At 41.6% G+C, this 27,335-nt stretch overlaps 1 protein-coding gene across 4 annotated transcripts in view; it reads right to left on the bottom strand.

Annotated features, from left to right (window-relative positions):
- Positions 1–16,541, bottom strand: part of Znf326 (zinc finger protein 326) — a 38,282-nt gene extending 21,741 nt beyond the window's left edge. Inside the window, exons 1-7 of one of the 4 annotated variants that reach the window (XM_085836964.1) lie at positions 16,400–16,541; positions 14,325–14,369; positions 6,651–6,686; positions 6,445–6,556; positions 4,292–4,452; positions 4,047–4,163; positions 1,559–1,757 (exon numbers count right to left, since the gene is read on the bottom strand). In XM_085836964.1, coding sequence (XP_085693090.1) covers positions 1,559–1,757; positions 4,047–4,163; positions 4,292–4,452; positions 6,445–6,484 — 517 coding nt within the window. In that variant the 5' untranslated portion in view covers positions 6,485–6,556; positions 6,651–6,686; positions 14,325–14,369; positions 16,400–16,541. Of the gene's footprint in view, positions 1–1,558; positions 1,758–4,046; positions 4,453–6,444; positions 6,557–6,596; positions 6,687–14,324; positions 14,370–14,576; positions 15,167–16,399 lie in introns of those variants that run through there. The other 3 variants (XM_029477583.2, XM_021162275.3, XM_029477582.2) reach the window with 3 other exon arrangements.
- Positions 16,542–27,335: the final 10,794 nt, after the last annotated feature.

Here is a 27,335-nt window from a genome sequence, read left to right as displayed (position 1 = left end):
GTTGGGGGAGGGTATAGGGGACTTTTGGGATAGCATTTGAAATGTAAATGAAGAAAATATCAAATAAAAAATGTTTTAAATAAATAGAGCTTTTTTAAAAAAAAAAAAAAGAAACTACTCAATAAGCTCAGATTTTAAAATTGTTTTGGTAAAAAAAAAAAAAAGTTTATAGTTTCCTCAAGACAAGTTTGAAAAATATAACATCATTTGTATTGCAAAGAACTTATTCTGTATTCTCTTTGTATATACAATTCATCCTTGGCCAAACACTACACAGTACATATGTGCTTTTGTGAGGACCAGTAGGTTTTTGTGGGTATATCTCTAGGAATGGATTGCTGAGTCATATAATTCAGTATAATCACCTGAGGGATGCCAGGCTCTTTTTCATAGTGCATGCTCCGTTGTTCATATTTTTACAGCAGTGTAGAAATTTCTCCACAGCTACCAAGCACACTGGCAAATAGCCATAATTCCAATGATCAGGACCCAATGCAGGAAGATTACCCTGAGCTGGTCTATTTGTGGCCAAAGCTAACTTGACCACCTTGAAATGGAAACCATCTCAGATTCTATAGGCCAATAATGAGCCAGCCAGGACTACAGAACATGATCACATTTTCAAAAGAGAGGGAGAAGGAGGTAGTGAAATGGCTCAGCAGATAGTGTTTGTCATGCAAGTCTGGCAACCTCAAATTATCCTTAGAACCCCAAAAGGCTAGAAGGAAAGAACCAACTCCAACAAACTGTCCTCTGACACATGTGCACCCTCTCCCTCCCTCTCTAAATCAATTGAATTTTTTTTCAATGAATCAATTGTTTTTATAATTCTCCATAGACATGCTAGGCTGGTTAAAGACATTTTATATACTCCTCGCTCTGGAGGACATGACATAGATGGTACTGTCTGCACTTATCTGACAAGTGACTGCTAGTGAGCTTTACATGGACTTACTGGTTAATTACAGGTCTTTTTGAAAAAATACATGATGCTGGGTGTAATATCACATGCCCTCAATCTTATCACTCAGAAGGCAGAGACAAGTGAATCTCTGCGAGTTCAAGACCAGCCTGGTCTATATATCAAGTTCTAGGCCATCCAGAACTATACAGTGAGACCTTGTCTCAAGAAAGAGAGGTAACTAAGGCTCAGAGAAAAATAAATTGACCAGTGCACATTAATTTTAAAGGCACATTTGAGGGCTGACTATGGATGAGCAAGGAAAGGCACCTGCCACCATGCCTGATGACCTAAAGTCAATTCCTGGGACCCACAGAGCGGAATAACAGAAGTAAGTGCTGCAGGTTGTAGTCTGCCCTTCTACATGCACACTGTGGCAAGCACATGCCACTGTACGTATGCACGTACGTACATACATACATACAAAACAATCAAACATACATGTGGATAGTAACAATTGATTAATAACCACATGAGGGGCTCGCAGTTATTTTCAGTTATAACGCATGCCCTTTTCTGTGTGAACACTAAGCGTCACCACAGATCAGAGTGCTCTAAAAGGACAGAGCAATGGTCCCGAGCAACGGTCTTACTTACTAGGTGATTTGCTGAGGTTCATCTTATCCATAGGTTTTGCTAGCTTAGGTTTCTTGATAAAGGCTCCTCCGGGCTTAATAAATATTTGCATCATTTTTCTTTTTATTCCTCTTGCAGTAGCAATCGTCACATTGGCAGGTTTGTTTTGATAGTCAACAATAATTCCAGGTCTATGGAAGCTTCCAAAATCACCCATATGCTGTAATTTGTGAAATCAAAAAACATTAGCATAATGTCAATAGATTAACTATGAATTAATACAATTCGTTTGTCGCCTATTTACTAGTTTTCACCTGAAAATTCTGTGGAACGTAACTGAATTTTACATGTCCACTCTGAGAAAGCACATTTACAAATTTTATAAATTATTACATGAACTTAATTCCAATAAATTAGAATTTCCAATATTACATGGGTGGGTATGTCTTTTTTAAAAAATTTTACAATTCAAAATTGTTAGAGATCATAAACACCACCGTGTGCCTGTCAGAAGGTCACCACTTGTACAACTCTCTGACAACTCCTCTTCAGAGTTCCTACTTGATGTTTTCCCATCAAAGACCTTAGAAGAAACCTTTATTTCACTAAAACCTTGCTTAAAAGATGACCATATTTGTAGTTTAGAGAAAAAAGAATCATTTAGGATTCTCTCTGTTGAAAACAGGAGTGAGAAGATGAGCTGGAACATCAGCATGGAGCAGGAGAGGTCAAGCACAAGCAAGCATCCGCTTCCGAGACACTTCAGATAAAGGACTGCATCTGACGTGCCACTCACACTCCTACCTACAGGACAAGTCGGACCCCAGAAGCCCAAGAAACAAGGTTACAGATGAAAGAGTCACACCAGCAAATGACTCTGCCCCTTCCTCTTCTCTTACCATTAACAAAATCCACTATACCAAGAGGTCATGTGCGTAGAAACTTATTCTGCTAGTCTTACTTTTAGAAGGTAAAGATTGAGGAGTAATCTAAAGAGAAGGTCCCAATGGGAATTGTACAAGTGAAGGCTAGAACGAAGATCCTACCAGTTAATCTACTTGGCTAACAGAAGGAAGGAGAGAGAAGTCCACTCAGACCAGAACTGTAAATACAGAGTACAGGAATACTCAGTTCTACTATCAAGGAAACAAACAAAAGAGATGCCTGAGTCTTCATTAAGGAAAAAAAAAAATCCTTTGCCTAAGATTATACAGCACAGAAGAGAATAAATATTTTTCCAAATTTTTGAACTAGAATGTATTTTCAGTTTCAAAACCCAAAGCCTACTCCTCCAACTACTTTGAAGTAACCTACAAATCATCAGTATGGAGCACCAACACTGCTGCTTATACAGTAATATATGACTAGAAAGATCTACCTAACCTGTGAGATTTACATAAATGTTTCATGTAATTTATATGGTCACATCAGAAAAACCTTCAGTACAAACATTAAAGGTGCAATGCATTTTATGTGAAGTAAAGAGTGACTGTTAAAAATGCAAACTTCCTACAGGAAGACAAGCTACAGTGATGATCGAAGGCTAATCAACAGTCAAACCACATGCCCTACTATAGTATAGTTTTTCACAAAATACTTTTTTCTGCAAGAAGAATAAACACAACTGACTTTAATAAAACATCTTATACTATAAAAATATAAATATACGATAGCATTTATATGCCCAAACTACATAATCCCATAATCTATACACCTAAATAGGTAAAAATTTATCACCAAGTTACCCAAACCACAAAGCATAACTGTTACACTATATTCTGAAATTAAACACCTATAAGCTAGTATATTTATCCAGTTAGACAATAACTTGCAAAATATTACTTCCTAGGAAGGAACCATAAACATATATTCAAGTAAGAGATTCTTTCTCAATAAAGCTAGAGGAAATGAAAAGTCAATAGGATATACAGTAAGAGAGCAAGTCACCAAAATAATATTGATCTCAAATCATTCTGCCATCTAGAATACACATCAACTTCTTCACCACGTAAACCTGGCTAGTCCTCATCTATCGCTGACTTTTGATCTCGTGAGTTTAACAGGAAACATAGAACCTTGCAGGGATTCTCCTTGCTAGAGTTTAGTTACAAAGGATAAATATCATATTATACATTGCACCTTTAACCTCCTCAGAAGCTCAAAAAGGGTTGTTAGCTTTTACAATAACCCAACAACTATCTCACTAGCAAAACTGCTAGTGTTTACAAGGAAAAGTGCAACTCCTTTTAACCCCTTTTAGACCAAACCTAAAATCCTCACCTTTTTCATAAAGGGAGATTTGAGATAACTTCATGAATAATCATCTCACACTGCAACTTATTTTCTAAGGTGCTGGAAAACTTTTGCAGCCAACCTAAAATGTTATAACTCAGCTTCTAGTTAAAATACACTGGGACAAACAGTGTTTGTTCTCGTTGAAAACATGGTCTTGAAAGGGTTTAAAAGAGTGACTATTGAAAAGAATCTGGAAAGATTCTGTTGTACTTACTCCTCGGCCTCGGCCTCTGCCTGTTGATGGTCCTCCAAAAGCATCATAGCTTCTGCTTCCAAACGTACTTTCAGGATAAGCAGGCGTTCCTCTCCCCCGAGAGCCTACAGGTGCAGGCTTCATATGGGGTGAAGAAAAACTGCTGTAGGAAGAGTAATTCTCTCTTCCTCTGTCCTCCATAAACCCAGGCCTCAATTTTGAACGGGAGTAAGGTGCTTCCCAGCTAGACCCGCCCTGGTTTCTACCTCCGAAAGAGTCAAGGCTATTCCGGTAGGAGCTCTCAAATCGACCACCATAACTACCTCCGAAGCGGGTTTGTTCGGGTTCATTAAAACCATAGCCAGATCTGTACAGATCTCGCCCACCCAGAGAAGACCTGGAGTCGTAAGACTCATAAGGTCCAAACCTGGAAAAGTTGCACAGTGAGGGAAAAAACAAAAGTAAGCTTACTAATGTTAGACAATTCAAAAGACAAGTTATCAGATGACATTTATCAACTAAAATTCATTTATACCATAGTGGTTTGCATAGTTCTACTTTTGCTCACACTTGATTAGGGCTGGGCAGTTCAACATGAGACCAGACAGAAAGCTATCTGAGTCAGTTTCTAAATATAAATTGAGCTCAGTTAACTTTAGTTTTACACTCTGCCTTTTAGCGGCTTTTCTATTTTAATAAGACTCATCTGTCTAATAATTAAAGCCCAGCCCTAGTCTTAGAAAAGATTATTTGCTAAACTTTACAAACTAATTAAACTTTCTTTACTCCTTCCCTAATTCTGAAAATTACAAAATATTTACAATATTTTGGCTTTTCGTAGGGACACAAGTTGAAGGCTGCATAAATGGGGGGTTCTTTGTGACACTGATTCTTTGCACCTCAATAATCTATATCACAAAACTGCCTCATTTTGACTGTAATAGCCAAAGCTGAGGAATTATCTCAGATTATAAAGTTTGACATTCTGCCAAACTTCAGCCAGGGCCAGTCCTTAAACACTCTGATATAGACTAGTATATCTAACAAATCTACAAGACTGAACATGTAAAATAGAAGGTAAAAGTAAAAGACCACTAACATATAATAAACCCTCTACAAATGATTTTCAAAGCAGATGAGAAAGAATACATTTTATAATGCCTGCAATTATTTGAAAAAGTATTTCCTATCAGAAAACTATCACATAAAACTACTCTAAAAGGTAAGCACGCTGTCTCAACAGAAAAAAAGCAAATCATTTACTTATCACAATCCAAAACAAGGATTACAGGAGTTGCTTGTTATCTTAAAACGGTTTTTAAAAAGCTCACAATTACACAGGAAATGAATGATAACAGCTACAGAAATACTTTATGTACAGTACAATGTAAGAGGGCAGTAACCGATACACTAGAACATTTAAATGAAGCTATACTGGTCAATGATTTACAGGTCATTCAACTGAAGGTACTATTTAATTCTGAAGCCTGGTAGCCATCTAGACATTTTAAAGGACAGTACTTAACTGCTTGTTTCCTTGACTTTACTATAAACCCCAGTGGCACACGTGAAGCACACAGAAAAACCAGCACCGCTCAAGCCCATCACTAAGGAATCCAGATCCTTCAGTTTACGAAGGATGATGACCTCAAATGTCTAGTTTATATTTAGAAGCAAGTTTTGTATCTCAATAAAACCAGACCCCTTTAAAGTTACTAAAATATGAGCAACCCTAAGACCTGTGGTCGTTTGACTTAAATCTCACAGAGTATCCACACTAAAACAGAAATGGTCTAGACTGTAGTTAAAGGTGCAGTGTCCATGGCTTTAATACAACACTCTAATTTTTAAGCACAAGTGTTTGAATGTAAGCAGAAGCTGCCTGTAACAATTCGGATTTAAAGAATAGTTCTATTATTACAATACGCTCTTCAAACTTGCTTAAAAATTAAAATTAAATGTTTCTTAGAAACTGAAAGCTGCTAGACTGGCTAAAGGTAAAGCCACTCTAGGCAGGCTATTTTACTGTTACAGTGCCCACATCAGAAACAAAAACAAAACCCATTTTTTTTTTCAACAATAGTTCATAAATAAATATTTCTAACAATATTTTTATCATTTCATCAGGACATTTTGACTGATAAGGAACTAAAACTAAAAGTTCTTTTTAAAGTGTCCACTGTTAAAGAATGTATTATTCTATTACGCTGAAATAAGAGATAAATGCTATCCTCCTAAAATAATGTCTGCCATGAGACTGAGAAAAATTTTATGCCCATTAATTAGAACCTTTAAATATTTAAGGTGAGTATTCAATACCAGCAAAATTCAAGTATCATAAAAGCCTAAGGAATACTTAATACATCCAGAATCTTATAGTTGTCTAATTATTTGGCCAAGTGATTAAGCAATTTATTACCTGCTACCCCCACCACCACCACTGTGATTGTCCATGCCATAGGACTGGTTTAGGTAGGAATCCATGGATCTCTGACCCCCATATGATCCATGGCCATAGTCACGATCCAGCCCTATAAGAGTTTAAAAAGAAAAAAATTAAATGCTGCTCACCTTTACTGGCACTCAAAAGAAGAATTTTTAGATAAATATCCTTGAATGCCAGACCTCCGTAAGATCCAGGGCCATAATCACGATCCATTCCTGAAAGAGTCAACAAGAGATTATTAATAAAATACACCATTTTCTCCACAAAATGTTTCATTAAATAAAAAATATTCACCAGGCAGTGGTGTTGCAAGCCTTTAATCCCAGAACTCAGGAGGCAGAGGCAGGCAGATCTCTGTTTCAGGTCATCCTGGTCTACAAAGCAAATTCCAGGACAGCCAAGGCTACATAGAAAAACCTTGTCTCAAAAAACAAACAAAGAAACAAACAACAACAACAACAGGGCCTAGAGAGATGGCTCAGTGGTTAGGAGCACTGACTGCTCTTCCAGAGGTCCTGAGTTCAATTCCCAGCAACCACATGCTGGCCTAACCATCTGTAATGGGATCTGATGTCCTCTTCTGGTATGTCGAACACAGCAACAGTGTACTCATAGAAATAAAGTACATAAATCTTTTTTTTAAAAAAACCCACGAAAACCCCACAATATATGCTCACAAATCAACTAAAACAATCATCTGCATTAACATTTTAACTCAATAAAGATTTTAAAAAATGGCAAAATGATAATCTATTGAAAAACTATTTGCTTACAAAGCTTCATATTTCAAAGAAAACGAGACCATCAACTACAAAATTCTATCTTAAAATTACTTTCAGTGTAATCAATATTTAGTGGACTTCAGGGCTATTATTTTAATGTCTTGTATTTGGAACTTAGTATTACAAAAAAGGTAATATATAAACTTATTGTATAACTGCTAGTCTCAAAACGTCAGCATTTAGTAAATGCCAGAAGTTCTTTTTGTCCTGAGTATACTATAATGTAAATATACTACACTTGTTTTTCTGTACTAATTGCTCCCAAAATATCTAAAATCTCAAGAACATTTATATTTCCAACTAGAAATATTCACAGTTACGGATAAAGATATTTTAGTAAGTAAAATCACAAACTAAAACCAATCTTTTGACCCTGTGTCTGAGACAAGGCCTCAGTGAATATTTCAATTCTCAATTTTTTTGAATAAAAGAAATGAGTGTAAATTTTTGCATCACAAACAATAAAAATTCTAGTATAGGAGGAAGCAAACATACTAAAAAACTAAAGGTCAAAATTAATTGATAATGACTATAAAAACTATTATTGAAATGCTTTCTGTAAAGTCCCTTAAAATGCCTCATTACTACTACCCTGTGTTTTTATTAAATACAACAGTATACCGAGTTAACAACCTTAATTTATATGTGTACAAATGCTGAGTTGTACTTACAAGTAGTCTCTACTCTAAACAAAGATGATGACTTCACATAAATAATACTCACAATCTTGCCTTTTAAGCCAGAAAGTGACTTTAGTCAAATAAATGAAAGTATTATTTAATCTTTTCACTTCTGAGGTTTGCAAACTAATGTCCAAGATGAAGAAATGGGTCTCTTGGCGTCTTTTGGGTGTTCTATCGAACTTCATGTTGGTTTTCACTACATCAAACATTTCTTTCTCCCAACCCAACTATCTGCTTGTAGCCTTTTAACTTTTTAAAAATCTATTTCAACTACTAAGCTATTTAAGGAAACTTTGAATAGTAGTCTCAGAAGAATATCATCTTTCTTCCATTTCCAAAATCCTATAGGTTTATACAGTACCGCAAGAGTCTGCTGTTGTGGTCTCATCCTTCACTTCTAATCTTTATTTGTAGGTAGGTGTGGCACTGGCACACACACACATACACACACACACACACACACACACACACACACACACGGAAAAGTCACAAATTCATATGGTCAGGCTTGGCAGCAAGTAAGCTGAGCCATGCCACCAGCCCATTTTTTTTTTTTTTTTCAAAACAGGATATCTCTTTATAGCCCTGGCTGTCCTAGAGCTCACTTTGTAGACCAGACTGCCTCAAACTCATGTAGATCTGCCTGCCTTTCTGCCTCTGGAGTGCTGGGACTAAAGGCACACACCATCACACTTGAAATTTTTCTAGTTTTTAATCTTAGAAGAGCAGTTATCATAGAATGGTTTGCTGATCAGAGTTCCTGAGATCCTTTCCAGGAATCCATGAGAGCAAAACTATTTTCATAAATAGCAAGAATATTTGCCTTTTTATAGCATTTACATTAAAAAGTATACAAATATTGTGGGTAACTGGCGTTTCAGTACAAATCAAGGAAGTCTGAAGCACCAGGCTAATCTAGCAGCCATTACATTAAATACACATACACACGAAAAACAACCAAGTTTAACATCACCTTTGCTTAAAAATGCCCTTGACAGAATAATTGTTAATTGTGATTTAACTACATCTTTTTGTTACTCAATGTAATGAAACAGGAAATGCATATCAAGCAATTGTGCTACATACCAAAGTATCAATTCTTTCCAAAAACAGCCATTGTAGCATTAAGTAGTTTTTATAAAGAACGCTTTTCAGTAGTTAGAATGGAAGAAAAAATTATGGTTTTCATGGTACTATAAACTTGGCCAAAGGCTCACAGCTGGGTAACAGGCCCTAGGAACCTATTCCTTACTGTGGTCTTGTTAAAAGGAGTTGGTGCAGACTCCTTCTGATATGTCCTGGTCAGAGGAGCTTGTTTATAGTAGGCAGTAGTTAGTGGAGAGATTCCTAATGGGCCCAAGTACTGAGCAGGCATAACCCCATAGAGCACTTTGGTATCATCCCCTGCCACTCAGGGAACACTGTGAGGATGGGGCAGAAAGAACATAAGAGTCAAAGAATCAGGAGGAGTGTTGTGCAATGCTGTCTGGCCTGGAGAGGGGTGCGCAAAGCACAACCAGCAGGCTGAGGAACCACTGGCAGGCAGTTAATGGCTGCTCAGGGAGAGGGAGTCATTTTCTTTAAGGTATCCACTGGTAAGTTGCCCATGTTCCATGTTTATTTAAATACACACCAATGCTCATTCAACCAACCCTAATCAAACTCAGCAGGTCACAGAAAGAGACATAAACATAAAAGGGGGTATTGGGAAGAGACACAGAGAGAGTTCAAGAGGAATGAGAAAGAATAATGGGGATGAATATACTAAAAATGCATTTCTATCAGGTAAGACATTGTCAAAGAATAAATTACATTTTGCAAACCCATGTTTTTCAGACATGGGTGTTTAGTAAACATTTTCTCACAAATGCAATAAAACTGTTGCTATAAAGGGAAAAAAAACTAGGGCTAGAGGAATGGCTCAGCAGTTAAGAGCACTGACTGCTCTTCCAGAGGTCCTGAGTTCAAATCCCAGCAACAACATGGTGGCTCACAACCATCTGTAATGGGATCTGATGCCCTCTTCTGGTGTGTCTGAAGACAGCTACAGTGTATTTACATATAATAAATAATTACAATTAAGAAAAAAAGAAGTTTTCCTTTAAAAAAAAAGAGAGAGAGAGAAACTATTTGCTGCTAATGACAAAATTCTTACTTTAAACTGAAAAACTGCAAAATTTGTATCTACCACTGCCAACCTGACAGCCACCCAACACTTAAAAGGTTTCCTAAGTAGTTTAAGTAGTTGATGTTATTAATATGATTTTTGTATTGTACACTAAATTTGGAAAGTCATATGCCTGTACCTCTCATACAGAGGACAATTCTTAGATGAAAACAACATTATCAACATAAAATTTCCTGCAAGTCCTCTACATAAAAAAGAACCTCAAGGTGAACTTTAGCCCAATAGAGAAAACAGAGAGGTTCGTTACTTCTGCTGGTTCTGAGTTTGCAGCAGCTATCTTAGCTTTGACTTTTCAATCTGTATTTTATCTCCCTGCAGGGTCGCAAGATGACTGGTGTTTTGAGCACTCACCGCTCAGGCACTGTGCAGAATACCAAGAGCGCTTCTCACCACAGCAGCTCTCTCACTGCTCACATGCAGTAATTAGTTAAGACGGACTCTATCACACAAAATCAGTATGCTAACGAGAAAGAAATCCTGTAAATAACTTTTCTCCCAACTTACCAAAATATATTTTAAAACAACTTTTAAAATATAACTATGACTTTTATCTCTTTACCATTAAGTGAGAAAGTAATTTATTCAGAAAACAAATCTGCCCTAATCATTTGAATCAACTGTATTTTATCTGCTTGAATCACTATTACATAAATAACACTCTGAGTTGTGAATATCCAGCAAAAACTAAAGTATGATGAAAATAACTAGCTGTGTGACATCAGGTCTTGAATGGAACTCCTTTCATGCCCCTGTGCTGACAGCGTTGCCTGCTACTGTAACCTTCCCTACATTACTACAAAGTCTTCCAACTCCTTTTCCTACTTCCATGTTTACTCCCCTTCTGTAAAGATAAAAGCCAGAACAACTGTTACAATATAAGGTAAGTCATGTCCAATGATGGTTTCCCACTTTATGTCAACTTAAATCTCTCTTTCCCTCTCTTTCTCTCTCCTTCCCTCTCCCCGCGACCCCCCTCACGTGTGTGTACATCAGAGGACAACATCAAGTGTTCTGCTCTGTCTTTGCTTCACTCCCTTGAGATGGCCTCTGGCTGAGCCTTGGATCTAGTGAGCACAGCAAGTCACACTGCAAGTCTCTACTGCTGACTTGGGTGATGGGGATTCACACTCAGGTCCTCACACTTGCATTGCTAACCAGAAGCAACTCCATCACACCACCTCCCTCCTTCTCACACACCTACCAAGGAACACTGCAATGTCTATAAACATTTCTAGTTCTCACATCTAGGCACATAAGTACTACTGACATCGACCACATAGGAACCAACATTCTGCAGTGATTGCACAAAATGGGGATGCACACATTAGCCTATAAAATATCAGCTAATCCAAAATGTCAACAGTGCCCAGGTTGAGAAACCATATATGCTCTGCCCTATCTATCATCTCTTAACCCCAAGGATTACCTCACACCCTCATCTGCTCTACTCTACTTACAAAGGCTCCTTGCTGTTGACGGAGCACAGCACATATATACCCATGTTTCCACTTACTGCTCCTTCTACCAAAACTGCTTCCCCCTTCCATCTGTGGTGCTCACTACCACACCTCTTCTGGACTTTGTTTTCTGTTGGTTCTTATTTATAAGCAGATTGCCTTTGATTTTTCAATGCCTTTTTGCTATACCTTGCCTCTCTAAACTTGTCTTCAAACTGCTCAGCAAAAATAGTCTGTTCTGGTCAAATAAGCCTTCTTCCTCTTTGAAGTTCAGTCCTACCTTTGTTCTTGCATTTCCCTCTACCAAGAATGTTCTCGCTTTTCCATTTGCTATTTACATAGGAAGGGATGAAATAAGGAAACATGGAGGATGAGAAATAAAAATCCTTCTAAAACCTGCTGTGGAGAAAAATCTGTATCACAGCCTTCTATTTTATTTCAGTAGAAAGACAGAAAACCCAAGGCTACCAATATATTTTTGGCTTCATTTGGAACCAACACAACTTCAGTTAGCACTTCCTAAAGTCTCTTACAGTCTTTGTTCAGACTGCCTCAGAGTTTGCATCCCCACCTCCTCCAAGTCTTTGCTCAAATGTCATCTTTTTCTTGAACTTTCCTCTCAAAATTTTTATCTTCTAACATACATTATTTTTAAAACTATATTCTGTGTGTTTAACTCCTTTAGACTGGAAATTAGTTCCACAAAGGCAGAATTATCTGTCCATTCTGTTCACAGGTAAAGTCCAAGGTCTCAGAACATTACCTGTATACACAGCAAGTACTAAAAAGGCATTGTTAAATGAAGTCAAACCAAACCCCTGTAATGAAGTTTCTCGCTTATAAAATGCAAACAACTAAGACCTCCAAGTATAGCCAAGTAGGGACATTAGCCAGAGGCCAAGATTCAGAGGACCCTTTGCCTAAAATGAAGCACCAAGAGGTCTAGGCTATATAGCCTGAACAATACTCATGTGGTAACGCTTCTAAGGGATTATGACAGTATCTTCAGAGGTGAATCACTACTGGAGCTACATTAGAAAAAATATATAAGATGCAATATTAGGGAGCTTTTAATGTTAGTAATGAAATAAACTTGACCTATATCATTTTGAATTTCAAGAATTACCTATAGAAATCACCTCTAATTCTCCAGCAAAGCTTTCTATCATTTCAGAAACCCACTAACTAAACTCCCTTACTTTAAAATCTTGGACTCATTTTTATTTAACTGTTTTCTACTCATTATTCTGTTAGCCTCTACATTCTGCTAGTTTCTTATAGGAGACATCTTAACATTTTTAAAAATGAGCATCATCATTTCCCTATCTACAAATGTATTAAAATTTTCTTTTGCCAATTTTCCATCCTCTAATCTGGCCTAAGGTTGACACAAAATTAAACTTTGTTAGTCATACTACATCACTGTCTTTAAAAGATTCTTCAGCCGGGCGGTGGTGGCACACGCCTTTAATCCCAGCACTTGGGAGGCAGAGGCAGGCGGATTTCTGAGTTCGAGGCCAGCCTGGTCTACAAAGTGAGTTCCAGGACAATACAGAGAAACCCTGTCTCGAAAAACCAAAAAAAAAAAAAAAAAAAAAAGATTCTTCATCACTCATTAAATGCATACTACTTTCTAAATGACAATAGCCCTTCCCAAACCTGAAGTATCTCTATCTCCATAAGAATGGGTCTGGAAAGGCACTCAGCAGGTCGGAGCAAGAGCGGATGCTGCTCTCTTGCAGAGGACCCAGGCTTGGGTCCCAGCAGCACATCGAGCTCCACACAGCCATGTGTAACCCAGCGCCAGGGGATCCCGCACCTTCTTCTGGAGTGCAACAGCACTGCACTGCACACACATGGCATACACACAGAAAACACGCACACACACACACATTTTTATGGCGCAGACTTTAGCAGTGCACTTGCTTTGGTTTCATGAGTATGTATTTGATACAATAGCCAGATTTTGCACTTGTCTGGTAGTCAAAGATATTTACCACTCCCTCATGTCTTTCAGGCAATGTTTTGTTTTTTAACCTCCAAATTATTCTGTGCTTCCTTTTTGTGTTATCATCTTAGGCCTTAACACTAATAACTATCAAAACAATATGCATGGTATTCTGCATATTTCTTATAACCACTGCTAATCACAAGCCAACATCAGGCTTTTGTTAACAAGTATCCAGGGCTCTTTATGTTTTCCTTTGATGGTCAGAGAAAAATGGCCTCAAAAACAAAGCTAACAGGTTTTACAACAAAAGTTGCATAGAACCAAGATAAAAATCTACTTAAATCTATGTAACTGAACATCAATGTCTTGTCAACAAAAGTAATTCAGCCAGTTTCGTGAAAATCAATCACTGAGAAAGTGGTAACAAATAAATAAAAGAATTCTAAGTAAAATAAAACAGATACGAAGTCCAAGTAATCTAACTTCTTGTTCTGACCCCAAGTTCAAATACTATACACAGAACTGGAGATATCACTGTGGCAGAATAAATGGATGGAATTTATGAGATTTCTAGAAAGTCTACATGTACACTTTCACACACACACACACACACACACCATAAAAACAACCACGATATATAGTATGATATTAACACTGAGATTTATAAATCAAGAGTGAAAAGAATATCTGAAACAAAGTGGGCATTAGTACTTGTGTTTCTATAGATATGAAGAGAAAAGCCAAACTATATCCCCTCAACAAAATTAAAAGGACATGCAAGAGGACACTCACCGTTAAAGTCCTGGTAAGCACCCCTGCAAGTAGAGTGCGCGTAATCTACGAAGACACATAAGCAACAAGGAGTTAGTGTGGTGAGAGCAGAAGCCCAGACTCTCATCTACTCAGGCATTACATTAATTACCAAAAAAAAAATCCACTTGGGGAAGCACATCACCCTTTCACTGCCTAATGGCAATGTAAAAACTATGTAATGTCCATATTTGTAACTGCCAAAAGAGGAGACCCAGTATTAATTTAACTTACACAAAGCAAAGGTAAAACAAATTTGCAAAAAGGGTGATGGATGTGAAACTTGGTCCTGTGGAATACAAATGTTTCAAGGTCAGTATTTGTTTTACCACTTCATCTGTTCTCTCTAAATACTTTAGACGCCTGTCTAAAAAACACATATGCATATATGTATGAGCGTGGGCTGTATCCATCCAGGCATAATGTTAAAGCCTTTATTTAACTCTACAAATAAAGACTGGAAGAACGGAATTGAATACGGAGCTTCTAGATATAACTGAACCCTGGCACATGACAGGATCAGAGTCAGATACACTCAAATCTACAGCCCTACTGCAGCATTGGTGGCTAAGGATGGGGCTAAGGATGGGCTGTTAAGAGATCATTTATCTCTAACATTGTTCGTTATTTTTCTCATAATTATAATGAAAGCAAATACTCCAAATCTGACCGATATTTTTCAATCCTCTACAGAAAATGGATTTCCTTACGGACTGACTCCTCCCACTCTGCACACACCACAAGGTTAACTTCTGGCACACCACATAGGTTGGTAGTGTCATCAAACTTTGGTCTAAAACATACTTTTTCTCTTCAATGTCAATTCTGACTAGGGCACTTCGTAGTAATTTAGAGTCACCTATGTCAGAATGAGTCACTGTCCAACCCCGAAGCACAAGCAGGACAGTATGCTATCCTGAAGAGCTGAACTATATTTCAAAGCAACCGAAAAGTACTCCGAAAAGGGTGATTCTTTTTCCTATACTTACACTTGACAGCCTCAACCTCTTGTAGCAAATCAAAAATCAAAAGCTCGGGCAATACGCCCTACGCTAAAAAAGCACACCTTATTCAATGTCAAAGCCCATTTCTGGTGGAGGCAGAGACTTCCTTCACAAGAAATGAACCGGTTTTATTTTGAAATACCTAGTTCCTCGAGATTACACCCAGTTTAATCCTACAAACTGTCCCTCGGCTCCCTAACACTGTCACTACTGTTGATCACTTTATCTTGACACTGATTCCTATAAAAGTTGAGCAAGGTTTGAAGATACCAAATTAACTGTACTTCACGGCCAGGGAAAGCTGAAAAGCAACGTTACAATTCGGTTTATTTAACACGGGCTGCTGTGCACCGATCTAGCTGAACGTGAAGGGCATCTGGGGCTTGCTGTGCCAGAATTCTAACTTAGGTAGCATTCATACACAAGCCCCACCACCACCACCCCTAAAAAAATAAAAATAATAACAGTAATGCACTGGGTCACGGAACTGTTTCAGAAGCGTTATTCACTAGCAGGTAACCTGGGTGAGATATTAAACAGCTCGGTCGGCTACGTGGTAATAACTTGCAGATTCTGCTTCTGGGAGAACCGAAGCCCATCTCGATGGAACGCCTAGAGACGCCCTTTATACTCCTCTCACACGGAGAAGCATCGCACGAGCCCGAGGCAGCCTGTGTCGAGCAAGATTCCAGAGCCCCGGGCGACGCGGTGAGGGCCGGCTCCACCCGCCACCAGGTCGCTGCCCCGAGGGCCCCGTGGGCCCCGTGGGCCCGGTCACCGCTCGGCGAGGCCAGGAAGTTGCAGGCGGCCGCGGGCGAGGCCCCGAGGCTCGCAGCGAGGCCGACCCCCTAGACAGCAGGGCCCCGGGCCGGCCGCACCCCCGTGTGCGGCTCCGGGACCACAGGGCTCCGGGCCGGGCCCGCGGTCGCTGCGCGGCCCACAGAACAAAGCCACACGGCCATCTTGAGGCGGTAAACAGACCCCCGGCGCAGGCCGCCCGCCGCCCTCCCGCCCGCCCGCACGCCACGGCGGCCCGCCCCGCGCGCCGCTCACCGTCCTCGAAGTCCATGCTCGACGCCGCGGGGCTGACGGTCTCGGCGCTGCGCTCGCTGTGGCCCGCGGCAAGAGCCCGCGACACGCCAGTGTCCACACGACCGGCCCGCGCGACCGACAGCGGCGCTACTAGCCGGGAAGCCGCAGGCCACAGCGAGGCTGGGGGCGGGGGCGGGCGCGCCTGCCAGTCGTCGCAGCACCGCCTCCGATTGGCCGACGTGGGGTGGTGGGCGGGTCTCGCGAGGGGGGCGGGAAGCGAGGCAGTTGTCAGGCTCCTGGGTCCTGACCCTGGGGAGCGCGGGGGACGGAAGGTGAAACGGGAGTGCGGAAGGCTGGAGAGGGATGTTCTGGAAGGACTCCGGTTGGCCGGCCATGTTGGAGCCTGGCAAGAGCAACCGGGTCCAGGAGGGAGTGCCTTTCTCTTGCAGAAACTCATTAAATGACATGGCGACCTTTGGCTACTGTTGGCTGGAGGAGTGAGGAGAAGAGATTTTCACTACTTATGGAGTTCCTTCCTCTGACACACAGAAGTGTGTGGGGGGCGTGCACAGGAACCCTGATTGCCAAATAGGACAGGATCATAAGACTATCCCAAGACAGGCTGCTAGCCACTGCTGGGGTTGAAGGTGTAAAGCAACCGTGAAAGTTCACAGATGGAAAAGATTTGGCAGGAAGGAAGTAGTCCACAGCTCCGCTCAAGGGGGGGGGGGGGGGAGTGAGATTATTCCACTTTAAAAATTGTGTTGGAGCAGATGCAGGAACACTAAGGGAAGACTCTTGTGGACTTGAACCACAGTTTTAAATAATTTTCTCTCTGTTCTCACAGAGCAAATGGCAGTAACAACAAATTGGTTACCTAGATAGGAAGCCAGACATCAATTCTTTGCACTCTTTCGGAGTTCAACCAATTTGTTAAACTCAGTTCGGAGGAAGCCGGAAATAAAACTGGAAGCACAGGGAGGTGTACCACAGTAGCCCCAAATCTGGGCACGGCCTTGTGTCCTCCTGCTCATCACTTCCTCCTCCACCCTCCCTGACTCATCCTGTTCTCCACCCTTTCCCCATTCCTTCTCTTCTCCCCTCCCACACATGTTTTCTGTTCACCTGGGCTGAAAGCTGAACTCACAATTTCCCTTCTCAGACCTGCTTATCCTCCTGTATTCTCCTGGCTGTTCACGGGGCGGTGAGCAAACCGCCCACTAATCCCAGCCAGAAGGCTGACGTGGTCCACTCGAGACTCACTCACCGCTCCTTCAGCCTCCTACTTCCAATCCACACACTTTTGTATCTGCTTGCCCCCACCTAAGATATCTTAGGTCCGCTCCACCCTTTCCATTTGCGTGGCCACTACCTGAGTTAGGATACTCACTGTCTCCCTGCAAAACTCTTGCTTTACAGGGCTGGAGAGATGCCTCAGTGGTTAAGAGCACTGACTGCTCGTCTACAGAGGTCTTGAGTTGAATTCCCAGCAACCACATAGAGGTTCATAGCCATCTGTAATGGGGTCCGATGCCAACTGGTCATGTCATTCCCACATTGAAGGCTCTGAGTAGATCTGTCCAGAGCTGCCTAACATAGAACACAAACAAAAGGTAGAGATACTGCCTGACCCTTGCCCTCTCCCTGTATTCCCCTTCCTCTCACCCTGTTCTGTCTGTCTGTCTCTCTCTCTGTCTGTTTCTCTCTCTCTCTCTCTCTCTCTCTCTCTCTCTCTCTCTCTCTTTCTTCTTTATAAAGACTTTAAAAGATTTATTTATTATATGTAAGTACACTGTAGCAGACTTCAGACACACCAGAAGAGAGCATCAGATCCCATTTACAGATGGTTGTGAGCCACTATGTGGTTTGCTGGGAATAGAACTCAGAACCTCAGGTAGAGCAGTCAGTGCTCTTAACCACGGAGCCATCACTCCAGCCCTTATAAAGACTTTTTAAAAATTATGTGTAACTTTAATTTTTTCAAAACCTATTTTTACTGATGTTTCTTAAACACTTTAACACACACACCCCTTCTATCCCACCAGAGGTAGTGGGAAAGAAAGGATAAGGGGGAAGTGGACCTGTTTAGAAAGGTTCTTTGGAGCCACTCTCGCCTGTGTTGTCTGGAAATAGGCAGTTCAATTCACAGGTCAGCAACGGCAGCTCGACCCACTCGCGAACACCTCACAGATACACCAGCTAGGTGTCCTTTCACGAGCGTGCTTTGACAGAAGATCCTTTCACCTGTGTCCACTTCAGCTAAACACACCTTCACATGTTTGCCCCAGCAAAACACCATCCAACGGACTTTCTGAAGAACCCTTTCATTCCCACTTCAATTATGAATATGCATTGTCCGTGTGAGGGTATGTGCACAATCGCGGGTGCCTGTGGAGGTCAGAAGAGGGCATCAGATCCTCTGCAGCTGAAATTACAGGAGACTGTAATTTCATGGACATGGGTGTTAGAACCTGAGCTCTGAAAGGGCAGCAAGTACTATTAACCACAGGGCCATTTCTCCAGCCCACTCTCCCCCTTTGGGTTACCAGCTTCAGACTCCTAGTTCTCCAAACAGCCCTGTGCTTTAATGTGACTCTTGACTTTTGTATTAGCCCCTGAACATCTGCAACCTGATGCACCCTCCAAACATAACCCAGATTTACTTTGATTTAAAAACAACAACAACATTCTCAGGTCACATTCCCGTGTTCTAAACTTGCACTTCTCAGGTATGTATACCTTTGAACATGATTCAAAGACTTAAAACAGGTTCACAGACAGTCTCGCTAGTTGGAGGCCAAGAATGTCCGTCCTTACGAATCTCTGAGGGCAGCAGCAGCTGCTAAAACCACACCCTAAAGAGCAAGACCTGGGAGCACTGTCTCACCCACAACCTTGGCTTTGAGACCTCTTCATTTAAAGCTCTTTGCCATCATAAGGTCTTCTTTGTCCCCGTTGCTGTCAAGAGCATTTGTTTACCAAGTCAAACTCTTCCTAGTGGGTTTTAATGCTTCACTTGTTATCATTTTTCTCCCAATTTACCTTCTGACAATGGAATGATTTTGTAACCTGAGGTCCTAAGACCTTACCATGACTGAAAGGGAATGAACTATAGAGTCACTATATTTTCTCTCCCTGTCCCTGTCCCTCTCCCCTCTCCCTCTCCTTCTCCCCTCCCCTCTCACTCACTCTCCCTCTCTCTCCACCCTCTCTCTTTGCCACTATATTCTCTCTCTCTCTCTCTCTCTCTCTCTCTCTCTCTCTCTCTCTCTCTCTCTCTCTCTCTCTCGTGTGTGTGTGTGTGTATGACTACATCCCCCCCTCCACCTTGCCTTCCCTCCCCTGGAAGAAAAAATGGCCAAGCAAGTTGCTGCTAACTCAGAAGAAACCTAGTCTCAAAGATGTACTGAGAGCCAACACACAGACACACACACACACACACACACACACACACAGACACACACACACACACACCTCTTCCCCCTGCCTTCCTTCTTCCCAAACAGGAAGCATTCTTAGACGTCTGCATACAGAGCCACCCTGTGTCTCAGTTACTTTTCTATTGCCGTGAAGAGACACCGTGACCATGGCAACTTATTTTTGAAAGGATTTAATTGAGGGCTGACCACAGAAGGTAAGTCCACAGCCATCAGGGTGGGAGCCTGGCAGCAGGCAGGGAGGTAAGACACTGGAGGAGTAGCTGGGGACTTAACATCTGATCTGTAAGCAGGAGGCAGAGAGACTGCACCTGTCCTGAGTTTGAGGAACCTCAAAGCCCAGGTCCACGCCTCCTCTAACAAGGCCACATCTCATAATCCTTCCTAAACAGCCCAACTGGGAACCATACACTCAAACATGAGCCTATAGGGCTGCATAATAAGTCATCAGCACGCCCCACATTAATTTACTTAACACACTCTGAGTACCAAGCATCGACGTGCTATCACTGGCCTCTCAGACTCTAGCTAGGTTCATCTTTGTCAGGCTCAGCTTGGTACCCCGAGGACCCAACCCTCTGTACATAAAGCCATGTGTTATTTCATCTTCTGTATTTCTTACAGCAGACAAGGGGTTAATGAATCACAGACAAACAAGTCTATTAAAAGTTTAAAGAGGGGGCAGCTGGGGCGCAGGGTCTGCTGACACTCGCCAGCTACCCACAACACCCGCCACAGGATCTTAAGACTTCTGGTGAGTGGAGCACAGCTTCTGCTCCAATCCAATTGCGCGGGACCTGAGACTGCATTAGTTAGGGAAGCAGAAACCGGCCTGAGTAGGACCACAGGCCTCATCCGGCTGGATCAGCGCCGGGGTAGCGGGAGCGCAGGGTTGCCTGACACCCGCCAGCTACCCACGACCCCCGCCGCAGGATTTTGGGACTGCTGGTGAGTGGAACACAGCTTCTGCTCCAGTCCAATCACGCGGGACCTGAGACTGCTCTGGTTGGGGAGAGAGAAATCCGGCCTACATAGGGCCACAACCCTCTTCCGGTCAGAAAAGCACCGGGGCAGCTGGGGCGCAGGGTCTGCTGACACTCGCCAGCTACCCACAACACCCGCCACAGGATCTTAAGACTTCTGGTGAGTGGAGCACAGCTTCTGCTCCAATCCAATTGCGCGGGACCTGAGACTGCATTAGTTAGGGAAGCAGAAACCGGCCTGAGTAGGACCACAGGCCTCATCTGGCCGGATCAGCTCCGGGGTAGCGGGAGCGCAGGGTTGCCTGACACCCGCCAGCTACCCTCGAACCCCGCCGCAGGATTTGGGGACTGCTGGTGAGTGGAGCACAGCTTCTGCTCCAATCCAATTGCGCGCGGGACCTGAGACTGCATTAGTTAGGGAAGCAGAAACCGGCCTGAGTAGGGCCACAGGCCTCATCCAGCCAGATCAGCGCCGGGGTAGCGGGAGCGCAGGGTTGCCTGACACCCGCCAGCTACCCACGACCCCCGCCGCAGGATTTTGGGACTGCTGGTGAGTGGAACACAGCTTCTGCTCCAATCCAATTGCGCGGGACCTGAGACTGCATTAGTTAGGGAAGCAGAAACCGGCCTGAGTAGGGCCACAGGCCTCATCCAGCCAGATCAGCGCCGGGGTAGCGGGAGCGCAGGGTTGCCTGACACCCGCCAGCTACCCACGACCCCCGCCGCAGGATTTTGGGACTGCTGGTGAGTGGAACACAGCTTCTGCTCCAGTCCAATCACGCGGGACCTGAGACTGCTCTGGTTGGGGAGAGAGAAATCCGGCCTACATAGGGCCACAACCCTCTTCCGGTCAGAAAAGCACCGGGGCAGCTGGGGCGCAGGGTCTGCTGACACTCGCCAGCTACCCACAACACCCGCCACAGGATCTTAAGACTTCTGGAGAGTGGAACACAGCTTCTGCTCCAATCCAATTTCATGCGGGACCAGAGACTACATTAGTTAGGGAAGCAGAAAAACGGCCTGAGTAGGACCACAGGCCTCTTCCGGCTGGACCAGCACCGGGGTACCGTCAGCTACCCACGACCCCCACCGCAGGATTTAGAGACTGCTGGTGAGTGGAACACAGCTTCTGCTCCAATCTTTAAACAGTGACAACGATAACAACTAACCCCAGAGATTACCAGATGGCGAAAGGTAAACGTAATAATCTTACTAACAGAAACAAAGACCACTCACCATCATCAGAACCCAGCACCCCCACTTCGCCCAGTCCAGGGCACCCCAACACACCGGAAAAGCTAGACACGGATTTAAAAGCATATCTCCTGATGATGATAGAGGACTTCAAGAAGGACTTTAATAACACACTTAAAGAAATGCAGGAGAACACTGCTAAACAGGCAGAAGACAATAAAGAGGAAGCACAAAAATCCCTTAAAGAATTGCAGGAGAACACTGCTAAAGAGTTACAAATCCTTAAAGAAAAACACGATAACATAATCAAACAGGTAGAAGTCCTTACAGAAAAACAGGAAAACACATCCAAACAGATGATGGAAATGAACAAAACCATACTAGACCTAAAAAGGGAAGTAGACACAATAAAGAAAACCCAAAATGAGGCAACACTGGAGATAGAAACCCTAGGAAAGAAATCTGGAACCATAGATACGAGCATCAGCAACAGAATACAAGAGATGGAAGAGAGAAGCTCAGGTGCAGAAGATTCCATAGAGAACATCGGCACAACAATCAAGGAAAATGTAAAATGCAAAAAGATCCTAACTCAAAACATCCAAGAAATACAGGACACAATGAGAAGACCAAACCTACGGATAATAGGAGTGGATGAGAATGAAGATTTTCAACTCAAAGGACCAGCAAACATCTTCAACAAAATTATAGAAGAAAACTTCCCAAATCTAAAGAAAGAGATGCCCATGAACATACAAGAAGCCTACAGAACTCCAAATAGACTGGACCAGAAAAGAAATACCTCCCGACACATAATAATCAGAGCAACAAATGCTCTAAATAAAGATAGAATACTAAAAGCAGTAAGAGAAAAAGGCCAAGTAACATATAAAGGCAAGCCTATCAGAATTACACCAGATTTTTCACCAGAGACTATGAAAGCCAGAAGATCCTGGACGGATGTTATACAGACACTAAAAGAACACAAATTCCAGCCCAGGCTACTATACCCAGCCAAACTCTCAATTAACATAGATGGAGAAACCAAAGTATTCCACGACAAAACCAAATTCACACATTATCTCTCCACGAATCCAGCCCTTCAAAGGATAATAACAGAAAAAAACCAATACAAGGACAGGAACCACGCCCTAGAAACAACAAGAAGGTAATCCCTCAACAAACCTAAAAGAAGACAGCCACAAGAACAAAATGCCAACTTTAACAACAAAAATAACAGGAAACAACAATTACTTTTCCTTAATATCTCTTAATATCAATGGACTCAACTCCCCGATAAAAAGACATAGACTAACAAACTGGTTACACAAACAAGACCCAACATTTTGCTGCTTACAGGAAACTCATCTCAGAGAAAAGGATAGACACTACCTCAGAATGAAAGGCTGGAAAACAATTTTCCAAGCAAATGGCATGAAGAAACAAGCTGGAGTAGCCATTCTAATATCTGATAAGATTGACTTCCAACCCAAAGTCATTAAAAAAGACAGGGAGGGACACTTCATACTCATCAAAGGTAAAATCCTCCAAGAGGAACTATCAATCCTGAATATCTATGCTCCAAATACAAAGGCAGCCACATTCATTAAAGAAACTTTAGTAAAGCTCAAAGCACACATTGCAACTCATACAATAATAGTGGGAGACTTCAACACACCACTTTCACCAATGGACAGATCATGGAAACAGAAACTAAACAGGGACACAGTGAAACTAAGAGAAATTATGAATCAAATGGATCTGGCAGATATCTACAGAACATTCTATCCTAAAACAAAAGGATATACCTTCTTCTCAGCACCTCATGGTACCTTCTCCAAAATTGACCACATAATTGGTCACAAAGCAGGCCTCAACAGATATAAAAATATTGAAATTGTCCCATGCATCCTATCAGATCACCATGGACTAAGGCTGATCTTCAATAACAAAATAAATAATAGAAAGCCAACCTTCACGTGGAAACTGAACAACACTCTTCTCAATGATACCTTGGTCAAGGAAGGAATAAAGAAAGAAATTAAGGACTTTTTAGAGTTCAATGAAAATGAAGCCACAACATACCCAAACTTATGGGACGCAATGAAAGCATTTCTAAGAGGAAAACTCATAGCTATGAGTGCCTCCAAAAGGAAACTAGAGAGAGCACACATTAGCAGCTTGACAACACACCTAAAAGCACTAGAACAAAAGGAAGCAAATTCACCCAAGAGGAGTAGACGGCAGGAAATAATCAAACTCAGGGGTGAAATCAACCAAGTGGAAACAAGAAAAACTATTCAAAGAATCAACCAATCAAGGAGCTGGTTCTTTGAGAAAATCAACAAGATAGATAAACCCTTAGCCAGACTCACTAGAGGGCACAGGGAAAGCATCCTAATTAACAAAATCAGAAATGAAAAAGGAGACATAACAACAGATCCTGAAGACATCCAAAACACCATCAGATCCTTCTACCAAAGGCTATACTCAACAAAACTGGAGAACCTGGATGAAATGGAGAAGTTCCTAGACAGATACCAGGTACCAAAGTTGAATCAAGATCAGGTTAATGATCTAAACAGCCCTATATCCCCCAAAGAAATAGAAGCAGTCATTAATAGTCTCCCAACTAAAAAAAGCCCAGGACCAGATGGGTTTAGTGCAGAGTTCTATCAGACCTTCAAAGAAGATCTAATCCCAGTTCTTCACAAACTATTCCACAAAATAGAAACAGAAGGTACTCTACCCAACTCATTCTATGAAGCCACAATTACTCTGATACCTAAACCACAAAAAGACCCAACAAAGATAGAAAACTTCAGACCAATATCCCTTATGAATATTGATGCAAAAATCCTCAATAAAGTTCTTGCTAACCGAATCCAAGAACACATCAAAACAATCATCCATCCTGACCAAGTAGGTTTCATCCCAGGGATGCAGGGATGGTTCAATATACGGAAATCCATCAACGTAATCCAGTATATAAACAAACTCAAAGACAAAAACCACATGGTCATCTCGTTAGATGCGGAAAAAGCATTTGACAAGATCCAACACCCATTCATGATAAAAGTCTTGGAAGATCAGGAATTCAAGGCCCATACCTAAACATGATAAAAGCAATCTACAGCAAACCAGTAGCCAACATCAAAGTAAATGGTGAGAAGCTTGAAGCAATCCCTCTAAAATCAGGGACTAGACAAGGCTGTCCACTTTCTCCATACCTATTCAACATTGTACTTGAAGTCCTAGCCAGAGCAATTCGACAACAAAAGGAGATCAAAGGGATACAAATTGGAAAAGATGAAGTCAAAATATCACTTTTTGCAGATGATATGATAGTATATATAAGTGACCCTAAAAATTCCACCAGAGAACTCCTAAGCCTGATAAACAGCTTCGGTGAAGTAGCTGGATATAAAATTAACTCAAACAAATCAATGGCCTTTCTCTACACAAAGAATAAACAGGCTGAGAAAGAAATTAGGGAAACAACACCCTTCTCAATAGTCACAAATAATATAAAATATCTTGGCGTGACTCTAACTAAGGAAGTGAAAGATCTGTATAATAAAAACTTCAAGTCTCTGAAGAAAGAAATTATAGAAGATCTCAGAAGATGGAAAGATCTCCCATGCTCATGGATTGGCAGGATCAACATTGTAAAAATGGCTATCTTGCCAAAAGCAATCTACAGATTCAATGCAATCCCCATCAAAATTCCAACTCAATTCTTCAACGAATTAGAAAGTGCAATCTGCAAATTCATCTGGAATAACAAAAAACCTAGGATAGCAAAAACTCTTCTCAAGGATAAAAGAACCTCTGGTGGAATCACCATGCCGGACCTAAAGCTCTACTACAGAGCAATTGTGATAAAAACTGCATGGTACTGGTATAGTGACAGACAAATAGACCAATGGAATAGAATTGAAGACCCAGAAATGAACCCACACACCTATGGTCACTTGATCTTCGACAAGGGAGCTAAAAACATCCAGTGGAAGAAAGACAGCATTTTCAACAAATGGTGCTGGCACAACTGGTTGTTAACATGTAGAAGAATGCGAATCGATCCATTCCTATCTCCTTGTACTAAGGTCAAGTCTAAGTGGATCAAGGAACTTCACATAAAACCAGAGACACTGAAACTTATAGAGGAGAAAGTGGGGAAAAGCCTTGAAGATATGGGCACAGGGGAAAAATTCCTGAATAGAACAGTAATGGCTTGTGCTGTAAGATCGAGAATTGACAAGTGGGACCTCATGAAACTACAAAGCTTCTGCAAGGCTAAAGACACCATCAATAAGACAAAAAAACCACCAACAGATTGGGAAAGGATCTTCACCTATCCTAAATCAGATAAGGGACTAATATCCAATATATATAAAGAACTCAAGAAGGTGGACTCCAGAAAGTCAAATAACCCCATTAAAAAATGGGGCTCAGAACTGAACAAAGAATTCTCACCTGAGGAATACCGAATGGCAGAGAAGCACCTGAAAAAATGTTCAACATCCTTAATCATCAGGGAAATGCAAATCAAAACAACCCTGAGATTCCACCTCACACCAGTCAGAATGGCTAAGATCAAAAATTCAGGTGACAGCAGATGCTGGCGAGGATGTGGAGAAAGAGGAACACTCCTCCATTGTTGGTGGGATTGCAAGCTTGTACAACCACTCTGGAAATCAGTCTGGCGGTTCCTCAGAAAATTGGACATAGTACTACCGGAGGATCCAGCAATACCTCTCCTGGGCATATATCCAGAAGATGTCCCAACCGGTAAAAAGGACACATGCTCCACTATGTTCATAGCAGCCCTATTTATAATAGCCAGAAGCTGGAAAGAACCCAGATGTCCCTCAACAGAGGAATGGATACAGAAATTATGGTACATTTACACAATGGAGTACTACTCAGCTATTAAAAAGAATGAATTTATGAAATTCCTAGCCAAATGGATGGACCTGGAGGGCATCATCTTGAGTGAAGTAACACAATCACAAAAGAACTCACACAATATGTATTCATTGATAAGTGGATATTAGCCCAAAACTTAGGATACCCAAGATATAAGATACAATTTGATAAACGCATGAAACTCAAGAAGAATGAAGACCAAAGTGTGGACACTGTGCACCTTCTTAGAATTGGGAACAAAACACCCAGGGAAGGAGTTACAGAGACAAAGTTCGTAGCTGTGATGAAAGGATGGACCATTTAGAGACTGCTGTATCCAGGGATCCGTCCCATAATCAGCTTCTAAACGCTGACACCATTGCATACACTAGCAAGATTTTGCTGAAAGTACCCAAATATAGCTGTCTCCTGTGA

This window comes from Mus caroli, unplaced genomic scaffold (assembly GCF_978045245.1).
Source record: "Mus caroli unplaced genomic scaffold, Mus_caroli_1 scaffold_4, whole genome shotgun sequence".
NCBI lineage: Eukaryota > Metazoa > Chordata > Mammalia > Rodentia > Muridae > Mus > Mus caroli.
This window is presented reverse-complemented; position numbering and strand designations above follow the sequence as displayed.